Source organism: Haemaphysalis longicornis, unplaced genomic scaffold (genome assembly GCF_048455015.1).
Source record: "Haemaphysalis longicornis isolate Haplotype H1 unplaced genomic scaffold, Haemaphysalis longicornis Haplotype H1 scaffold_4, whole genome shotgun sequence".
In the NCBI taxonomy this organism is placed as follows: domain Eukaryota; kingdom Metazoa; phylum Arthropoda; class Arachnida; order Ixodida; family Ixodidae; genus Haemaphysalis; species Haemaphysalis longicornis.
The window spans coordinates 61,389,552-61,411,555 of NW_027526361.1; the positions used below are offsets into that span (position 1 = coordinate 61,389,552).

General features: G+C 49.6%; 1 protein-coding gene across 1 annotated transcript in view; it reads left to right on the top strand.

Moving 5' to 3' along the window:
- LOC144179768 (uncharacterized) overlaps positions 1–22,004 on the top strand; it is a 567,716-nt gene that overhangs the window by 182,609 nt on the left and 363,103 nt on the right. Inside the window, 1 exon segment of the mRNA XM_077708207.1 lies at positions 9,689–9,755. Coding sequence (XP_077564333.1) covers positions 9,689–9,755 — 67 coding nt within the window.

The window sequence follows — 22,004 nt, forward strand, 5'->3', positions numbered from 1 at the left end:
AATAAGGGCAGCTTTTTGCATGAGAGCGGTGATTATTGAACCGTATTCGGAAGGGCGTTTCAGTTTGGCCGATATATTGTTGCCTACAAACAGTGCACTCTAGAAGATATACGACATTAGCGGAGTCACAGTTAAAGTTACCTTTTATATTTACGTAGTAGCCTGAAGCCGTGCTGGTGGCGCGCTGTGTAGTGGTCATGTGCGGGCATACTTTACATCGGGGTTTATTGCAGGGCATGCAGCCAGTAGTTGCCGGTCGGTTGATACGAGAGTTAGTAAGAAAGTCACCTAAATTCTTATTACGCCGGTAGACAACGCGTGGTGGTTCGGGGAATATGCTTTTTAAGCGGTCACTTTGCATTAGGATATTGTGATGTTTTTTTAGCACGGTTGACACTCTTGGAGCGGAGGATGAGTGGGTTAAAACTAAGTTAGTTTTCTGGTTCCCGTTGGGGGCTTTTTTCTTTTCTCACAGTTTTATGCAAACCTATATAAGAAATGTGTTCAAAATGTTTGCGACAGCAAAATCATGTAACTTTACTCTGATGAAGGCAAGTCCCGTTGCCGCTACGTAAGTAAACATTGTTTGTTATTGTTCTTGCTGTGTATCCGACTCTTTACTTATACTATATATATATATATATATATATATATATATATATATGGATTCTGTAAGCAGACACATCAAAGATGCAGTCCTTATCGTCTGTGCTATTTGGCTACTTGAAGGTGCTTTATAGCGCTGAATGCGGTAACTGTCATTTCGGAGGTAAAGAAATTAAAGTCGAAAAAAAAATCCACCGTGATCGGAAGCTGGAGTCGAACCCACAACCTCCGCATAACGCGTGCGGTACTCTTCCAATTGAGATATTATCCCGGCGACGAATTCCCTTTCCACTCCCCTATCGACTTCGTCGCCGGGGTAGCTCAGTTGGAAGACAAGGAAAAATAGTGTGAAGCGAATTTCCGCCACGGAGAAAGGGAGGCAGAGAAAAAAAAAACATGCGTGGATAAAGCTACCACTTCTTCTACCCTTCAACCCGTGAAGACAGCGGAAAAGGAGGAGGAATCAACATTTAATTGAGCAGTCAATGTTGCTGGGTTGACCGCCAGGTGGGGGACCTCCTTAGTCCAGGAAGCCCTGGGTCTTGGCGGCCTGTCTCGCCCGGTCTACCAGATGTTGTTGGTGATCCGGGTTGGAGCTGGTCAACCGACCCTCCCACTGCTCAAATGAGGGATTGGGATTTGGGGCAAGGGATGGTGTGTGGCGGCACTCCCATACCATGTTGTAGAGAGTGCATGGCTCTATGCAGAATTTACAAGTGTATGTGAACAATGTCGGATGCATTGAGTGTAGTAATGTACCACGTGGAAACGTGTTAGTTTGTAACTGTCTGTAGATGACCGTGTCTTCGCGAGACATGTTGGGATGTGGAGGCGGAAAGGTTCTTCGTCCCAAGCGGTAGTGGGCCAGGATGTCAGTGTACCTTCTGGGGATTATTTCTTGTGTTGGGCTTGTGGAAGGACCGGCTGACATCCCAGAAGGAGGCGCCCGGTGTGTATGAGCTCGGGCTGCGGCATGAGCCGCCTCACAACATTCCAGTGATGAATGAGCCGGTGTCCATATGATAAACATCTCATTTCGGAAAAGCAAAAAAAAAAAAAAAGGCAGGGCGAGTTTCGTGGCCGCTCTGCTCTGTAGGAGAGAGGCGTAAAACTAGGAGGATAAAAGTAAAAAAAAAAAAAAAGCGACGACGGAGACATCTGTTTGTGAACGTAGCAGTTCTCCCGGCCAATTCCGTTTCTCAGTGGGAGCATGCGAGCTCGCGTCGGTTCGCGTCGCGATTCCCACCGCGTCACCGCCGAGAAAGCGAGAGTTCCCTGTCTGTCTCTGCGGCGTTGTCGCTTGAGGTAGCGGGTGTACGCTCTCCGTCGCCGCTTCCATGGACTGGATAACACCAAGTAAGAGCCCCTGAAGACAGTCTTCTATCAAGTTGCGCACTCAAATAAGTTATTTTTCTTTTTTTCTTTAATGTAAATCTATTTCATTCATCGTCTTGAAACAAGATATTTGCGTGCACCTGGGCGCGTTGTCGATTATTTTCTTGGGAGGGCTTCTGATAAGACGAACTTCTGATAAGACAAACAAATCATCATGGTCCCTTCGAGTTCGTCTTCTTAACGGGAGTTCACTATATATATGCACGCGGGACACGCACAATAATGTCAGCTTTTATGACGTATTTCAGCGCACTCTGCGATACGAGGCCCGAAAGGTATAGCCATACAACGACTTTCGGCGACCGCGAGCATTGTCCATTGGCTCGTGGTCCTTGACAGTCTCTCAGTTACGCCACTATGAAACGTCAAAACTACGAATGCAGGCAGACAACACGGTGCCGGCCACGTGGCCCGATGGCGCAAGACGCTTGATTGATGAATGCATGCCAGGGTCAAGGCGGAGCAACTCAACCTTTGGAAGTCGGCTGAAGTCAGCCGGATGACCTGAATCCGGAAAAACGCGGGGACTTCGAAATGCCGTTTGCGTGTCATATTGGGGGGACAGGGTTTGCCAATAGCTCTCTGTATTTAAGTTATGAGTCACCCAAGTTGTATATGGGAAGAGAAGTGAGGCGGCGTCTGTATAACCGAGAGCGCGAAATGGATTGAGCGTGGAACAGCACTGCCGCTAAAGATCCTGTCTTGGTACAATTTCATTTTTTAAAGTCTTCAGAACCATCTCAATTATGAGTGGATGAAAGGGTCTTTGCAGTCTTCTCTTTCTTCTCGTCTTATTCCTGCGCGTCTGCTCCGCGCACCGCGATGTCTTTCGTTTAGCATTGATCGGACTTCAGCTAATAACGGATTTGCACGACGTGAGATCAGTTGATGTGCCCGTAGCGTGCCCGGTTATATATATAAAAAAAAAAAAAGCGAGGGAAATGGGTGTTCACTGTTGGAGCGAACTTGTAAGTTCTCTGTCTTAATGCGCTCGTTATTCAGCCTACATGTGCGTGACCACGTAATCTTAAGATTGCGCAGCCTGAGGCGCCATTTTCCAAACCTGTTTCCCGCACCATTTAACCCTTCTGCCGTCGCTATTCTTTGGAGAGCGCTTAATCGGCAGCTGCAGCAATAACGGCGCCCTGGCGCTCGTCAGCGTTCGACGCCGTGCATGCGCACGCGTTTCTCGTGCCTCGGCTGCTTTTGATGGCCACATCGTTCATTACAAACGCGTTCCCATTTTGCACTAACGTTGGTCACTGCGAGCTTTCTTTAATGCCAAACCATTAAATGGTCCATTGAGCGAAAAAGCTGGCGTCAACGTCCGCTTTCTGCAACGGCGAATCCGCACCTAAAATTCCCCCTTGGTACGACACGTCATAGGACGCCATAGCAACGGCGCCTTCGTTGCTCAGAGGTCGACCCAACTACTGTAGGTGCAGCTCGAGGGGGGGACATGCGTAACGCCGGTCTCACCCACCGGCCCAGCAGTTGATCCAATGGCGACGCACAGCCGCTCTTACTGCCGCCGCTATGGCGCTTCTCCGTGGTGTCGCCCACAGTGTCGGCGTAGTTTCGTTTCCATCGAGCGGCCGTGGTCGGCGTATCCCCTTATTCGGCGCCATGCCATCCACAGGGTTTTCAACTGGACACAAAGCTTTCGCATTTACAACTGGATCATAAGAAGTGCTTAGTTGACCGATGGGGGAGTCTAACGTGCAGCAATTTTTTTCTTCGTGGACCCTTGTTTAGAGTTCTGTGTATAGCCCTGTGTCGGAATGTTCTGCTCTTTAAAAAAGCCTTTGCTTTTACTCTGTCGACAACGTTTTAATTGCACGTTATTTTAGCAGTGCCGTGGGCAGTGTTTTTTGGGCAATGATCAGCATGTGTCCTTCGTCCAATCGCTGCTGTTGGCGATTACCTGAAGTGAAATATAATGAACTTGTGGTGCGTGTGTTGCGTTTGTAATGTTTTAAGTTGCTCAATCCTCTTTTAAGGCTCTACTTTGATTGGTTGATTTAATGAGTGAGTGAGTGAGTGAGTGAGTGAGTGAGTGAGTGAGTGAGTGAGTGAGTGAGTGAGTGAGTGAGTGAGTGAGTGAGTGAGTGAGTGAGTGAGTGAGTGAAACGTTTATTGGAGGGGAGTAAAAAAATAAAAAGAAAGGTGGGTGACCTCTTAGTCCAGAAAGCCGCCGGCTGTCGCCGCAGCTCGGTCTCGGGTGGTCAGGTGTTGTTGATATACAGGCTGCGAGCTGGTCACAAAAAAAAAAAAAAGCGTGGTTTTGTTTCGTTTCGTTGTTTCGATGCGTGGTTTTGTTTCACGGAACACGGGTTAACACCATTATTTTCCGGCGTATTTGAATTGTTTCTCTGCTGAACCGTAGAATCCACGAGAAAGTATACGTGTGCGCGAGTAGTTATCGTCCAGAAAGTATAGTACACTATACAGAAAGAGAAAAGAGAGTTCGCCTGCCGGTATGTATTTGCCTCGCCGTAGGGCGGGCGCCGTAGCGACGTACCGGTGTAGGTAACGGGAAGTCGGAGTTAGACGAAAACAAGTGGGCAGACAGTGGTTGAGTGTAGAGATTTGGGAAGTGAAGACGACAGACAGAATTCCATTACAATTTGTAAAACAATCGGGTAAAAGAAAGGGGAGGAGGGGCAACTAGGTGTTTGCACGCACTTGACACCCCGAAGCTTGATTAAAAAGGAAGAGATTCAACACAATGTTAGTATAATAAACTAAAGATACATTAAAGGTAAAAGAAAAAAAAATGAGGAGGGAGGGGGCAATGGCGGGCTAAGCACAAAGTTCGCCCAGACACATAATCCGGAAGAGGGCGCACATTGAACCGCCACCATAGGGTTCTTCGATGCTAGCGCCGCCGTATGGCGGAGAAGCGCGTGCATCAAGGAACCCTGCGTTAGCACACCACACCAAGCTACCAGATCAAGAAACGAATAATTTCGAAACAACAACAACAGTGCCAAACTATCAAACAACAAGAAGTTCCTACAGACAAGGCACCCCAAATAGAACTAGGCAAAAAAAGAAAAAAAGAACGAAACTACACAAAAAAAGGAGTGGGGAGGGCATCAGAAAAAGTGAAGCTGCATCTGTGCTGTTCTCAGTGAAATTACGGGCTCTCTACAGTTTTCACTGCACACGGGCACTGGTGGCGTGCTTCGAGGCGTGACCTTCTTGTCCACGATTTTCGTTTTACGGCGGCGCATGTAGCGGCTCCTCGCCGACACGTTTATATTACAATATCTTTTTTTATTTACGAGGCTTGCGGCGTCGTCATTGCGGCACATCGCGTTTGCTTGCGAGCGAACTGTTGCTGCTGTTGTGATACGTATTTATCAAACTTAATTACAATCCGTGCCTTGAGCTTAATCACGTCCGGAGGGGCAGATGGGGGGTAGGAGAAGGGAGGGGGAGTGTGGTTGGAATAAAGGCGGTCCTGTATTCGGGCTCGTGGAATGTAGCAGAGAAGAGAGATTGCTCTGTAGAACCTTCTGGACGTGTCCACTCCATTAAGCCTTTTTCGCTTGACGACGTGGCATTAGAGCATGGGTCTGAATTCGCTGGTCGTCAGTCAGGGCAGTTCCATAGCAAACGGTCAAGGCCAGAGACTTGTTGTCTGCCCACACACCAGATACCGTCGCCAGGGTGTAGTTGAAAGCGGACCATGATGGCTTTATGGCAGTGTCCGCCCTAATACTTCGGAGTTTGAACCGTTGCCCACCGATGATAACCGTATGGGATAGGGCCATCCTTGCTGTCGTGGTCATCGTCGCACTCTTTCGTTTGGTGTTGCCGTCGCTGTTTGGGGCTATCTATAGGTACCGGTAAGAGGCCTCTGTGAGCGCAGCACTTTTCTTAATAAAGCTGCCTTTAGTACGCGCTAAAGCATCTATACAGCAGTGGCGATTTTAGATGCGACGGCATCTCATTCACTCGCCTTGTCCTTCCATACGGCGTTGTCGTTGTCCGTCCACACCCCTCCCCCATTCTCCTCGCCGCGCGAGCTGCGCTCTCCGCCGCTCACCCGATAGCGAACACTCTCTCGCGAGGGGAATTGGATTGGATTGGATTGGATTGGAATTAAAGTGGATTGTGTTGGATTGTGTTGCGTCATAGCCGCGCCACGTTGCGTCATAGCCGCGGCAGGGGGTTCACGGCACGTTTCACGCGATGGGAGAATCAACCTAACGGAAACAACAACGGAACCCCCTATGCGTCGCATCTACACAGGGGTTCCCGCGAGGGGAGGTGGGAGTAATTTTTTCAACCAGTTATCACCCACTTCTTGCAGCATGCCGTGCCAGCGGTGTACGCAGTGGCGGCTTATCCATGGTTCAAAATGTTCAAATGAACCAGGCCCCCAGGCTGGAAAAGAATTGCAGACTTAGCGGTATTGTTCGAAAAAGTTTGAGCCTCCTGCTGATTTCCCCTGATTGAAACAGATTTTACCTATTTCAATAACTAATGCTCACTGCACTTTGATCTTATCTTCGAAAAGGCTGCCGGTTGCATACTGTGCATAATCCTGAAATCAGCTCACTGTTCTTCGGTATGAGGTAAAAACTTTGCACTCGCCCAAAGCCATGCATCATGTAGAGCGACGGAACTGACCCAGCTGGTGGATACAGAGAGCAGCCGGGCTGAGACTTGTTTGAGGGTCAATGTTGAAGAGCGCACCAATAAACTGCCCCATAAAATGGCAGGAAAACGGTTGTAGAAACGTACGTACCTTCCTTCCTTTCTTAAAAGATGGATAAAAAGAGAAAACATGGTAATACGTATGCATGTTCCATTTCAAGGTTGAATTTCTGCGAAAAGCATAACCTACTTTCTACACCGTGTTGAAGTAAAAAATATTTGTAAAAATAAGTATTTATTCCGCAATGTAACAGCAGAAAAGGCGTGTCGAAAATAAGTGGTTTCCTGTTCTTACAAAAGTGAATGTTGGCTGCAAAAATGTAAATGTGAACCTTCTTTTAAGTGAACGATCTGTGCATAAATGACAATGTGTATGACTGTTTATTCGAACGTTACTAAACGCATTATTCTGGAAGTTCGGTATCGACCTCGTTTTGCACAGGCGCCACCTCTTCTAACAGATTTAGCTCCCCGCATGGTGAAAACATTTGAATAATAAACCATTTAAATTAATTGTTGGGCTCAGTCGGCATGTATAATATCGCTGTTTGTATGGAAACGCTGCCTTAGTAGAGCTTAAATTTCTGTTGGTGGATGAAAGCACAAAATAGCCAGACGATTGGTCGCGTATTTATTGTAAAGATGTGCGAACAGCTTCTGAAAAAGGCCCACCTGTCTACTTAGACAGTTCTCACACGCAGGGAACCATAGCGTGCGCTGCCGAATTAGTGAAAGCAGATAGAGGAAGCCATTTTTTACGAATGCGCTTCCTGATTTTCGAGGGAAAATGTTGCCAATTGAAACAAGAGTAAAGTGCGCTAAGAAACGCATACGACACTTAGAGTGGACCTATAAAGGTCGTATGTACTTTTTCCTTTCGTCTTAACTTTTCGCGCAGTAGACCCTTCTTTCTTAACCCACGAGCCCGACAAATCTTAATGCTGTCTATGTCTCTTGGTCGCCTGGTATAGTTCAATTAACGTCCGTGATAGCTTAGGTTCCTCCTTGCCTTTTTTTTTATCTTGCAACCTCACTGTCTACGATATCAGCGAGTAACATCTTGTCGTCTGTGCCAATTAGACTGCTCGTATATCTCGGCTTTTGTTATCATGGCAATGGCTTCTTGGTGTGGGCGCCCGTGGCTTGACTCGTGGTAATCATGGTTGTTGGTATCTCCAGCAGGTGGTTGACCCTTACGTAAATTGAATGTTACGAACGGAGGCCGCGATGAGCAAGGCACTTTTCAGAACAGAAATGACGCCAGAACCAACAGGATGTAGAAAATGGCGCTTCTGCTTGCGAGGCAAACATGAGCGCACGTAACCAAGTCATCAAAGATCGCGGCTAATGCTGTAAACAACTTGGTCGTTGGCTAGGTAACCACGAGGCTCGCTAAGCTCGTAGGAATGCTAGTCAGAGCGCACAGATTGACTTTATTTGAAGCGGGCTTGATGAACCGTCTCTTACGGTGTTTACTATTTACGAGAATGAGCTAACACATGCTTCGCTTGAGCGACCCTCGAATAAATATATCCACTGAATTCTTTTTTTTTCTTTTCTGTATAGATGCGTCACATATATGTGCGGTCTGAGCAAAAAGCGCAAATTATAAATGTTTTTCTGAACCTCAAATGCGTAGCGAATGTGCTGGTCATGTAATGTGATCAATCTGCTTTTGTGAGCATGCATAATTTACTCTGTCTTCTGTTACGCTCCTCCGTCACGGTTTATTGTGGCTGAGAGCCGCTGACTGCGTCTTGTTTCTGAGGGATGTGTGGCACAGTGTGGTCCGTACTTAGGCGTGCAGACAAAACACGAGTTTTGTTCATTCGGAAGACTGCCTCGTGAGAACCATACTGATACCACCTTTAGCGTAAACTTCGTTCAAATAAGCTATATAATTAGGAAAAAGGGAATGGCCATGCGACTCACTAGCTCATTTCCCGCACTAGATCCTATGATGGAATGTGCACAGCTGAGCGATTGGCTGAGGCCGGCAAATGCAAATCCAAGTTACGCAGGGCTTGTAAACTTGCAGAACGATCTATTCGCGCTTAAGTGTAATGCATATTCATTTTATAGCAGTAAGAATGGTACTTCGGGCACTGTGTTCGTTACAGCTGCACAGCAGCCCGGCGCTTTGGGGTTGTCTCACACGACATGGCCCATTGGCTTAAGCGACATTGTCTTACGTGATCCTCTTTGTCGAACACGCCCCATGTTTTACGAAACGATTACTACCTACCGTAACAAAAACAAGGCAGGTGCAGATACGGCCAGAAACAAAACACAGGCAGACAGCGGCTCTGCGCAGTAGGGTGGCGCCATCTATAGGAGCACTAACGGTAATCAAAGTGTTCCGCAGTTCCCTGCAGACTAAACAACGCACTATCCTTCTTTTGAAGACCTGTCTTGCTTGCGTCATCGCAGACGTCACAAAACACACAATTTGGCAGCAGAATAAATATTTTTACGTAAATTGATTAGTTTCTCAGTGTATAAAGCATCGCTTGCTGCTGGACAAGCGTTTAGGGGCACTATAAAACACCAAATCTTTCGAATACAACAAACTTGTATTTTGTCTGCATGACCCCTTGAATCGTTCCCGTTGCGTTGTATCTGCTGGCGCGGATTTCGGAAGCCGCGAACGTGTAAAAAATTTGAAGTTTCAGCAATGAAGCGCGGCCCACGTGAAGCGGATTTTGCCGACGAACTTCACCCTGCGGCTGCACCGCGGGCCTTCGCCTTCCCAGATCTCACCTTTTCTGTTCGAGTTTTACCAAGGAGGAAAGCTTGATTTCCCCTATGTATAGCTAGGAGAGCTAGATCACCGATAAATTGACTGCCTGTTTGTCGTCGCCGCAGTCTCCTGGCGGCCGCGGACGCGCGGCGTTCGCCGCTTTTCAGCAACTTCGTTCTATGTGGGCCGCGCTTTAGGAGCTTACTCATCTTATTATCTGCCGGCCAGAATGAGGCGATCTCGAGTTAGTGACGCGCGTGTTTCGCTCTTTCTTCGCAGCGTGAGCAGCAGCAGCGACGACCGGAGCCGACCGACGAGCGAGCACGTGACCCAGGGCATCGCGCAGGTGAGTCCTCGCACCGTTCTCACTTTGCTCGCGTGACAAAGCGTCTCGACAAGGGTGCATCATCAGCGTGGGTGGCGGAAGAGAGAGAGAGAAAGGACTTTTATTGGTTATCCTGCACTATCGGTGAGGGGGATCACCACACAGGGTTCCGCCCTCACCGTCGGCTGTTGGTGTTAAAGCCGATCCGGAGACGGGGCCGCGTCCGGCCGGAGGCGTCGGCGCTGGGGGGTCCGACCATTGACGTGATCGGGAAGCCGCCCGCGCTTCTGCCTGGCCAGAGCTGTCTCCAGCTGCTGGATCACCATGAGTTGGAGCTCCCTAGTCGGGGAGTTCATATTTTGCACGACATGTTGTGGTAGTTCCGGTGGGTAACCCCTCACTCTGTGTTCGTCACACCCCCACATTATGTGAGGCAGGTCCGCGCGCACCACACTACACACACAGCACACGTCACTCTGGTAGAGGTCCGGACAGATGTGTCGCGCCAGAGCTGGCGTGAGCGCTGTACCAGTCTGCAGCTGCCGAAGAAACACTCCCTCACTTCTACTCAGAAGCGAATGAGGCTTCGGTGCTTGTCGGCGTTGTTCGCGATACCAGGCAAGGACTTCACCGAAGCTCAATGCCGGGTGCGGTTCGTTTTCCTCGTCGTTGCCTTCCGATCGCAAGAGAGGGGGCGAGGTGACTGCGCGGTGTGCGAGCTCGCGCGCAGTTCTGTCCGCTTCCTCGTTGCGGTTTGGCGTCCTTCCCAGAGTGGTTTCCATGTGCGCCGGGAACCACCGAATGTGGGCCCGCGCCATTCTATTTGTGGGCAGTAGTCCATGGGCGGGTCGCCCAATGATCCCTCTGCTGTAGCCGACAATGGCGGAGCGTGAGTCACTCAATACTGTGATGGCCTTGTCCAACTCACAAGTTAGCGCCAGCGCGATAGCCGCCTCTTCTGCCTGCGTTGCCGTATGAGCGGATACGCTACCGGCTGTGACGCATTTGCCATCGCAGGCCCGTATCACAGAGAGTGCGAAGGTGTGGGGCTTGTTCTTGTACATGGCCGCGTCAACGTAGTATGCCTGGGCGTCATCCTCATACGTTCGGGCCAGTGCTTTGGCCCTTGCTTCCCGTCGCCCCCTGTCATGCTCCGGGTGCATGTTGCGAGGGAGCGGCGGTATGGTCAAGTGCCGGGTCAAGCGGCCAATGTGCCTTTTCTCCACGTTCGGTTGATCTTCTTCAGTGGGAAACTCGTTTGGTGCGGTCATCCCTGCTTTCTGGAGTATTATTCTGCCCGCCTTCGTGGCGTTTAGGCGGACGAGCTGTGCTATGCGCTGTGCCTCTCCGATTTCCTCTAAAGTATTGTGCACGCCTAGCCGTGCTAGGGCTTCGTTGCTGGTGCTAGGGAGGAGACCCAGGACCGCCCTGTGCGCCTTACGGACGGCCGCATTGATTTTATCCTTTTCATGCTGTAACCATTTGTGGAAAGCTCCGACATAGGCGACGTGACTTATGACGAAGGACTGCACCAATCGCAGCAAGCTGGTCTCTCGCATGCCCTGCTTTTTCGTAGCCACTTGCTTAATGAGACGAGTGGCGATGCCTATTTTCGTGATGAGGCGGTCAATCGCTAACGTGTTTCCTTTGCCTGCGTTGATGTGCATGCCCAATACTCGAATGCTAGACACGTGAGGGATGATGCCATTGTCCCCTGTTCGGAGGACGATATTGGTTGCTTCTTCCTCAGCGCTTTTCCTCCAGTGCCCTGGTGGAGGCAGGATCAACAACTCTGATTTCTGGGGGGAACACTGTAGTCCTGTTCCTTGTAAGCATCCCTCTATCCGGTGCACGGCTTCCTGTAACCGGTCTTGGATATGTCCGGTCGCACCGCCCGCGACCCACAGCGTCACGTCGTCCGCGTAGATGGTATGCCGGACGTGGGGCAGGTCGGCCAGGCTGTCGGCTACCGGAATCATAACTAAATTAAAGAGAAAGGGGGAGATCACCGCTCCCTGCGGTGTTCCCCTACTTCCCAATCTTCTCTCTTCTAGCTGGAGGTGTCCGACATGGAGCTGTGCTGTTCTATCGGTGAGAAAGGCTCGGATGTATTCATAAGAGCGCTTTCCCAGCCCTAGTCTTGTGACTTGTGCCAAAATAGCGGAGTGGAGTACATTGTCAAAAGCGCTCTTGACGTCCAGTCCTAAGATCGCCCGGCAATCCGTGCTGCTCGGGCGGTCCAGTAGGTCGCGCTGGATAAGGAGCATGGCGTCTTGAGTGCTTAGTTTACTTCTGAATCCAATCATGGTAGGTGGGTACTTGTCGTGTTCCTCCATGTGCGCCTGCCACCTATTATTAAGTATATGCTCCATAACCTTCCCTACACACGACGTGAGGGATATGGGTCTGAGGTTGTCAATGCTAGGCGGCTTACCCGGTTTGGGAATTAGAACTGTACGTGCCGTTCTCCATTGCTTTGGTATGTACCCGGAGCGCCAGCACCTGTTGTAATAGTCTGTGAGTGCCGAGATGAACGTGGCGCCGCTACGGAAGGCGGAGGGAAAGGTTTGTCGCGGCGTGGACCTTCGTGTTTCAGCGGCCGGCTCTTCAGGCCACCTGGACCCGTGGTGACCTCTCGAATACCCACGCCACTCTTCTTGGTACCCTGGCTTCCCTACCCTCATTCTAGCTCCCTACGCAGTGGACTGCGGCGCCAGATAGGCAGTGAAACGTGTTTCTTCCAGTATCGGCCCGGGTTTCAGAGATGCGCGTGATCAGCGCTCGGTAGTTGATAAGAAGCTGTTGCTTTCTTGGTTCGTCCGTATATGGTGATTTTACTACACTGCCTCGGTGATCACTCTTGTCTTGTCACAACGTTTCACTATTGCTTGCCTAATTCACGGGGAAATAGCGGTCGAGGGATTATTTAACTCATTATCAGCGTGCAGCCGATGTGGGTATCGGGTGTTTCGGTTGGATCGGAACACCACCGATGGTTTAAGTGGTGTCTACTGACATGCCTTTGCCGAAAGCATGCAACAACAGCTCTCCGTGCACAGTAAACAAATAGAAGCCTCAATTTTTTTTCCAGGACAAATGGACAGTAGGCATTTGTTTTTGTCCGGTACGTTAGCACGCGAGAACGGCTGGCCGGACCGTGGGTTGACCAGGTTATAAAAAGGGAAAAAAAAGTTCGTTTTAAGTACGCCGCTGCTTTCCGCTGCCTCGTGGGCGCGCTTTCGTATACGAGCCCAGGTCCCGCGTGTCTCATAACGGCGCCAATTAAAAGTGCGGGGGATCGATGTGCTCTTCGAGCTTCTTAGTCCACTGTATACCGCCCGTCTCGCGCCAGTTAATAAAAAATCCGCTCCGACAATCCTCCTTTTCTCCTTTCTTGCCCCGCATCGTGTCGTAACAGTTTCGTAACCATTGTTATACTTTCGTAACCATTCGTGTGCGCAAGACCCGTTACGGCTGTGCGAGAAAATAATTCCGTTCGCTTAAGCTGCCCAGGCAAAACACTTCGCAAGCTACAAGAGCGGATTATATGATATCGCATGAACAAATAAAAGAGGGAAGGGCAGGAAACAAAGGGAACCTGTCGGACGCCAAAACTGCACTTAGGTGTGAGAGCAGGCCAAGTGGCTGAGTAATAGCAGGTGGGCTATTGGGGACGCGGGTTAGTGGGTCCAGCGCTGACAGAAGGGATCAAAGAAGAGCCAGCGCTGTGCGGCATTGTTCTCAAATCGTCTTGCGCATGCAGCGTCGTCAATGCGTCTCCCAGAATCGGTCTTCGTCAGAACGCTTGTCGCTTACCAGAACATCTAGTGCCTGAGAATAACCGAGCTTGACGCGTACGCAATCGCCTTGCATGCGCCGTCGCCTCGGCACGTGGGCCACCCGTGAATGGTCTGATATAAGGAAAAAAAAAAAAAAATCTGAGGACCCTGGCATAGCGAAAAAAATACTCGTGCCGAGGCGACGGCGTTTGCAAGGCGATTGCGTACGCGTCATGCTCGGTTATTCTCAAGAGCTCTAATGTCCTGGTAAGTGACAGGTGTTCTGACGAAGACCGATTCTGCCGAAGCAGCCACTCAGCCACCGTGTTGGGTACAGCGTTTTCTTACGCTACTAAAACGTTACACCGGGCCTTACCTGAAACGCAGAGAAGGCCGACTCATTAGAGGCTGCAAATGCCGGAACCCGCTGTAGCGAGCCAGTGCTATCTTTTGTTTCGAGTTTATTCTAGTAACGTTGGTTTCGAGGCCTAACCAAACATAAATATAGGGGTCGTACATGGAGGGGCGGACTAACCCATATAAAGGCGACCGGCAACGGGTTAAAGCGGGATAGTCAGTGTGTGCGAGCTTGTGCGCCGCGTTCAGTAGGACCCGTGCTTTCGAACATCTGTGAGCAACGGCGCCAAAGGAATGGGAGCGAAAAAGCACTTATGGGCTTGAGGCACGGTACATTTGCGAGGCGAAAATCCTCGCCCTGCAGTTGCCGTGTGTACTCGCGGAAAGAGGCTTTTTTTTTTGCACGAAGCGTTGCGTAACTTGCGCCGATGCTTTTAGAACAGGCTGTCACGCATAAGTTGCGCGCGTATTTCTTCCCCTTTAGCTGCGCGTCCGACCGATGGAACACTCGGTTGTATTATATCCGAGTTGCTCTTTGGTGGTGCTTCAGTCATTTCCACTCCGCTTCCGTACTGAGCTGGCTGCGGTTTTTCTCACCGTTTACCTGTTAGAATTTTCCCTCCCGCGCGCTGTTGGGTGGAGTATTGCTCGTCGTGGCTGGTTTCCCTGTCTACCATACCCGCGGGCTTGATGGGACCCTTCGATGGCCCAGCTGCCGCTGCCCTGCTGTTCCATCTCCCCATTCGCTGATAAACAAGCTCGTTACGGATCGCGAAATGGTGGCAGAGTTTTCTGCTAAGCGTGGCACGAAATACGTGCGAAAAAAAAAAGGTGTGTGTGTGTGTGTGTGTGTGTGTGTGTGTGTGTGTGTGTGTGTGTGTGTGTGAGAGAGAGAGAGAGAGAGAGAGAGAGAGAGAGAGAGAGAGAGAGAGAGAGAGAGAGAGAGAGAGAGAGAGAGAGAGAGAGAGAGAGAGAGAGAGAGAGAGAGAGAGAGAGAGAGAGAGAGAGAGAGAGAGAGAGAGAGAGAGAGGGGGGGGGGGGGGGGGGGGGGGGAAGTCAAGGTAGACCAGCGTGCTCAGTTCGCAGAGCAGGAACTGCTGTGAAGCGTGTCTTCTCAGAAACTCTATGGCGCCGGTGGTTGAGGTGGATCGTGTTCCGCATAAAACTGATGACACTTCGAACTCTTCTCCCGGTCTTTGATCCCGTTTTAAGCTAGCTTTCGTCTTTGGTCGAGCGGCGCGTTTTTCTTTTAAGTTATGTTCCACGGAGCTTTGATTGACGCAGAAGGAGTGGAACTGTGTGCGAATTACCTTTACTACAACGCCTTTGTTAAAGTTGCGCTTGTTATTGCTGTTATCAGGTAGGCTTCTTTAGCGAATGACAGGTCTTCGCCTGCGCTTATTTCTGTTTTAACAGGAAAAATAGTATAATATGATTATTGCGTGAAGCTAGCCGCCAGTTTTCGGATGTGCAGTTATACTATTTTCGAACACAAAGAATGGGGGGGTGGGGTTACTTTCATGGTGATGTCCGCGAAAAGGTAGGTAAACTAATTAGCGTGTGTCTAGCGCGTCATAAGAGTTATCGCGAAACTCTTGACTGAAGAGCGTGACTCACAAAAAAGGATCGCTTGACATTATGGCGCACTGATTGAAACTCAGACGGCGCCGCCCACTAATGTGCCTTCATATGTGTGAGTCAATGTATGTTCAAAGTTTCAAAGTTTATTTCAAAAATACAATTATGTGCGATTACGTAATGTAGGTATACGAGAGGAGGTCCCAAGGTAATAAACCGCCGGCGGGACCTCAAGTACGTAAAATTATACAGTAAAAGCTCGTTAATTCAAACTCGGTTAATTCGAACTCACGCCCTGGTCCCCGCACAGCCCTGTATATTTGAATGGATGAAAACTCCCGATAAGAGCATGCACGAGGACTTGGGTTCATTCCCGGCCGCGGCGACCGCTTTTCTGATGGAGGCGAAAAGCAAAAACGCCCATGTGTACGAGATTTCGGCGCACGTTAAAGATCCCCAGGTGGTCAAATTTAATCCGGAGCCCTCCACTGTATACGGCGCGCCTCATCGCCTGCGTTGCGTCGGCGCGTTAAGCCCTACAATCAATCAATGAATCAAAAGTCCCGATAATTCGTATGCGTCGTTATACAGAACGGTTAATTCGAATTGGGATCCCCCATTTTTCATCGCTCCTTGCAGAAGAAGTCGGCCCAGAGTGATTAAAATGTTTTGCAAATCCAAACCAAACAAATTTTTCTAGAGATGCAAAACAACGAAATAGAAAAACAACAGCGTGGCGTGCGCGCTACGCTCCTGCAACAGCTTATTTCGCTTCTACAGAGGGCGCCAGCGCTCCGGCGCATGCCATTATTATTTGCAAAAAATCATTTACGAAATCACCTGCCATAAACGTGCAGTAGCGCCTAATTCCCGATAACGAGTCCATAGGTGGCATCTTTGTGTTCTGCCAGCACAGTGGGGGCGCGATTTCCATTCATTCTTGAGCCCGCCCGCTATAATTAGAACTCCGCTTAATTCGAACCATCTTATGGCCCCCTTCGAGTTCAAATTAACGAGCTTTTACTGTATATGTAAATCGCGCAGTGTAAACCTATTTTTACACACATCTCAACTCGCGTATGTTCTTGGAATTGCGGGCCTTGTAGGAACCTGGAAGCAACCAATTTGGAGAAATATCTGAGAAACAAGCGTAATTAGTTGAATCTCGTTGACAGACGAATCTAAGAGCAAGCATACACAACTCAAACTTAATCCGGAGCCCTCCACTGCGGCGCGCCTCATCGCCTGCGTTGCGTCGGCGCGTTAAACCCCACAATCAATCAATCAATCAATCAATCAATCAATCAATCAATCAATCAATCAATCAATCAATCAATCAATCAATCAATCAATCAATCAATCAACAACAACAACAACAACAACAACAACAACAACTCCTCCTCCTACATTACGTATTGGTTACACATCAGGCTGTATGGCGCTGGGTTGCTCTGCGAAGCGCTAGCATTTCGCCTTATAATTTGGGATCTCTTCATGCCCTTCACCAGTCATGCGCACGACCGCGTTCTCCCGATGCCACCGATAGCCTTGGCAGCATTTGAGGTGTTTCGTTCCACGGAAGCCGGAGTGAATTTCACCGACGCCCGGAATCACTGCGAAATTCCACGAGCGAGGCCACGCTTGCGCGGATCAGAAAATGCGGCTGTTGTGGGATTAACAGACATTTCCACTTCGGGTTTTTTCTTTCTCGGCTTCTGTCGCTTTTCGAGTCATGTGCCGCCAAATGAGAGAAGTTATGAGGGAGAGAGAGAGAGAGAATAAACTTTAATTAATCCAGAAAAATGCTCGAGAGAGGCGTCCTCATTCCAGGATGCCTTGAGCTCGGGCCGCGTCGACAGCCCTTTCGATCAGGCGCAGCTGATCTTCGAGGCCGGAGCTGGCCAAGGCTCTCTCCCAAAGCTCTGTGGAAAGGTGGATGTTAGGGGGGGTCTAGGGTGGACTTGTCGCATGCAAACGTCAGGCCATCCATTCCATGGACGTTAGCCGCCGCGCGACAAGCGAGACATGTTCACTCGTTTGAGAGAGAATAAAGTATAGGAGGGACACGGGTTGAGTGGTTGTTTGCCCGCCGTTCAGCATATATACCCACTTACGTCGAGTGCAGCCGCTCGCATGGGTTGCATCGCTCTTAATGCAGTGGAGGCCCCGACATTGGGAAGTAATGCCTGGGCTCTTAAGGCGAAAGCCTTGTGCGCCCATTGCGAAAACACGTGGTCCTAAAAATACGCCATCCAGCACGCGCAGCCTAAGGTCAGAACGGACGCCCCCGTCCCCTGTAATTTCCGATCCCGGAGGAGGAGGAAGAGGAGGGAGGGGGGCTGGGATGAGGACAAACGTCGAAAACGACTACAGATAGTTGTTTTTGTGTGGAACGCACCAACCACCAAACTCCCGATAAGAGCATGCACGAGGACTTGGGTTCATTCCCGGCCGCGGCGACCGCTTTTCTGATGGAGGCGAAAAGCAAAAACACCCATATGTACGAGATTTCGGCGCACGTTAAAGATCCCCAGGTGGTCAAATTTAATCCGGAGCCCTCCACTGTATACGGCGCGCCTCATCGCCTGCGTTGCGTCGGCGCGTTAAGCCCTACAATCAATCAATGAATCAAAAGTCCCGATAATTCGTATGCGTCGTTATACAGAACGGTTAATTCGAATTGGGATCCCCCATTTTTCATCGCTCCTTGCAGAAGAAGTCGGCCCATGTATGTTCATGTATGTTCACACCACGAAGACAAGCATATTGCAGTTTCAGTGAGTAAAAAAAAAAAAAAAAATGGACAAAACAATCGGAAATTTATTTGGAGTACGAAGCCACCAAAAAGTCTTTCTATTTTTATTAGTGGGGATTCCTTGCTTTGGTTTTTATTTTTTTGGTCGTTTTTGTTTTTTGTTGTACTTTTTCCTTATTTCGTGGTTTCCCGTTCCTTTCTTTGGGGTGCCCCGGCCCCCTTCCTTGAGTGAAGTCCTGCGTAGGCCACCACCTAAATTAATCCGGAGCCCTCTACTACGGCGCGCCTCATGGTCCAGGTGGTACTTCGGTGCGTGAAACCCCTAGAATTTGCAATAAACGCGAAGCTTATGGGGCCAGCCAAAAAGGTACAGTTGTGTCTCCGAGGAGTGGGAAATGGCGGTAAGCCGAAATTACTGTTGAGTTATCTGATGCCTTGACATCTGCTGAATTCGTGTATGCGTGTCATCGCCACCAAGAAAAAAAAAGTGATCTATTCCACTAATGAAAATGGATGACCAGGGAAGTTTTTTTAAGAGTACACGACATGCATGAGAAGTATGAGCAACTTTTATTTATCTTGAGTGTTCACGGAAGTCATTCCTAAGGAAGACGCATACACTTTTGTTTTGACTCTACTGATGTTGAAATCGGTACTTATGGATAACTAAACGACTCAGAGTGCATACCCAAAGTGGCCAGACGTATAAGCTTGATGTTGTCCAAGTCATGATTTGATCATGAAAATGGTGCCGATAAATGATAACTATAATCCACTCCAAATGCCTATCTAAATGGTAACACGTATAAGCTTGAGGTCCAAATGATGTTTTGAACGGCGTTTTAAACTTTGGTGTGACCGAGTGGCACACACACCGGGACGTTCATTTTCCAGCGCCTCAAAGACACGTGGAGCCTCGGAAGGTTTCGCTCGCAGACAGATTTTAAACTTCTCATAAAACGTTGCCTTTCTTTTTGTAGTACCAGACTGATCTTTTCTCTGCTGTGGGCGATCCCGCTCCCGTTCGGCCAATGGAGGATACGAGTACCCGCGAGAACAATTGTCGCTAACCCGAATCTGCCATTACTTGCAGCGCGCGCATCCAAGACGTCCCTCGACGTGCACGTCCTTCAATGTGAAACAAGCTTTTATTGCTCCACTGCCGCTCTTCTACCACTGCTGAGTCGCGGGAGCTCAACTCTCCATCGTCGGGCGTGCTCCGAAGAGAAGCTCTCCTGGACACGCACAGTACCTGCGCGCACACTGACGGTGTGTGTGTAAGCGCCCGTCTTCGCCTAAGCAAGCTGCGGGTCCCGCATGCGAGAGGCATTCGTGCGTGTACGTTTACTTGGCGGGACGATCGTGTTCCTCTTCGGCCGGCATTTGTCTCCAAAATGTCATTATGCGCGACGAGATGGGGGTCTGTTAGCGTGTTGCGGGCATCAGGGGCTGCTCGTTTTTTTTTCTCGTTTGTTTCCTATTTCGTTCCCCGTATTCTCCGACTTTTGGAAGCGTACAACTTGTCGAGAGGGTTACTCGTCGGCATAATTTAATTCGCGGAATCATGACGACGCGTGCGACACGCATTGCTCTTGACATCGACGGTGTCTTCCTGTTCGCCAGAGCTTCGTAGTAGGGCAGGACCGTGCGCGAAAAGGGAAAGCTGGTCGCCTTCAGCCACGAAGTGTGCGAGTATGCGTCCTAAAACAGAAAGAAACCTGAAGAATAGTCACTCTTGGGCCTTCGGGCCGGCGCAAATATTGTGGACAGAACTAAAGTCCTCCTCGGCGTCTAGAAGGCGCAAGAACGTCTTTTGAAATCCGAACTTTGTTACGTGTTGTTCGTGGCTGTACGTTGTGTTCTGTGCGCAGCGATCGTCCAAAGCGCCCGTTTGCCACGTTTGCGCAATCCAAGAAATCCCCCGTCCGTGCAGCGCGCGTTTGTGTGTCATCTGGATTTGGTTCAGTTGTCACAAACAAAGGCAGCCAGAGCCGACGACACTATTCCAAGCCGGTGTAGGTTTAAGCGCATGACGACAGTGTATACGTAAAGTACGGGGGTGGTCGGTAGCCGTCGACAACTGGTGGCGCGAGGGGCGTATTGTTTCGGTGAGTGGAGGCTCCAACTAATTGCTCGTCCTCTGCGGGGGAGGGGGGCTGCCGGTTGACCTGCCCGCTTAAAGACAACGAGCTTTATCAAGGTCCCGCTGTGTTTCGTCACGATGCTGTCTTGAATGTCGAGCCGCTGGGGTGTGCCAACACCGGTCGGATGTGTGCGAAGGCACGCGTGCAGCCCATGATAACCTTTCTACCCACAGGAGAGGCGAACTCTATGGGCATATAGGCCTTCTGGAAAAAAAAAAAAACGACGGCCTATTTGAGAGAGAGAGAGAGAGAGAGAGAGAGAGAGAGAGAGAGAGAGAGAGAGAGAGAGAGAGAGAGAGAGAGAGAGAGAGAGAGAGAGAGAGAGAGAGAGAGAGAGAGAGAGAGAGAGCATGCTTAAAAATGTAAAGAACGAGATATTTCTTCGGAGCAATATTTGTAAAATGTCTTTATTTAGAAGGGGTGCTTGTCGACCGGCTGCGGCTCTCACCAAGAAAGAGGAAGGGAAATGGGTTATTGGGAGAGGTCAGAGGCATTCTGATTACTCACGAGGCGTTGAGGGTAGCTGCAAAATCAGCGTTCGTGTTGTTGTCGTAGTCCTCTTAGAAGTCTCCCGTCTATAATAGTTTAAAACACGCCGTTCATACCACGCACATCATTTGAAAACCATCGGTGAGAATAGTGTAATGATAAAATTGAAATTCACCTTGATACGTCGTAGTCTGTTCACATACAAGTGTTATAGCAGCAGTGCATGGTGCTTGCGAAACGTCTCGTGCGAGCAGCAACCTTGTTCCCGGCTTTAATGTCCGCCCATATATTCGCGGGACTATGACGAAAAAAAAAAATAAATCTGGAGCTGACGTGCTTAAAGCACACCTTTCGATTCGTTTGAGCAATTCGTGCGCTTTTGTTTTCGGCCCAGTTATAATTGCAAAAAAAATTAAAGCCGTTCCACCCAACAAGACAGCTGTCGGAAGTGCAGAGCAGTCATTTGCCATAATGGGCTGCAGCGCCGTTATCCGCTCACTGCTACCACCCAATGCAATTCGAATTTCCCACCTTCACAGTGCTCGCTCGCCCCCTGCCTGAAACTGCACCAGCGGGAGTTCTGTTCTTTTTGCGCTTGCTTTTCCTCCCGCACGTGCCGGCATTGCACTGCCACTTTTTTTCGCTTACTGTTGTAAAAAAAAAAAACCCAACGAGCGTTCCTAACTAAATTAACGCGGGCCCTGCCGATTAATTGCGTATATTTTGCCTCAAATGTGCCGACAGTTTTCTTTGCGCTAAACAACGGGGAGAGGTATGACAAGCGCCAGCGCTTCACCATTTTCAAACGCGTACGACTATTCAAACCGCTTGGCTTTCGAGGCCTCTGGGTTGCGCCATGACGACGGAACGCCGCGGGGCTCTACTTGGGTCCAGCGAGCGAGCTACGACGACAAGGCGAGCCTGTGAAGTGCTCATGCCCTTAAAACAATAGCAAAACAGGCAATCGAGCGCACGTGCGTTTATTGATCGCAACAGGTCAGTTTCATTACTCGTGCCTCTCATTCCGCCGAAATTGTTGCGAACACGTTGCGCCTGCGCCCAATCCTTTCATCTTTTGTTAGCACACCTTTCGTATCCGCTCTGTTGCGCAACATCAAGGACGTGCTGGGTCGTCCCTGAAACGCTGCGCCGCTTATGCATCTCGCTA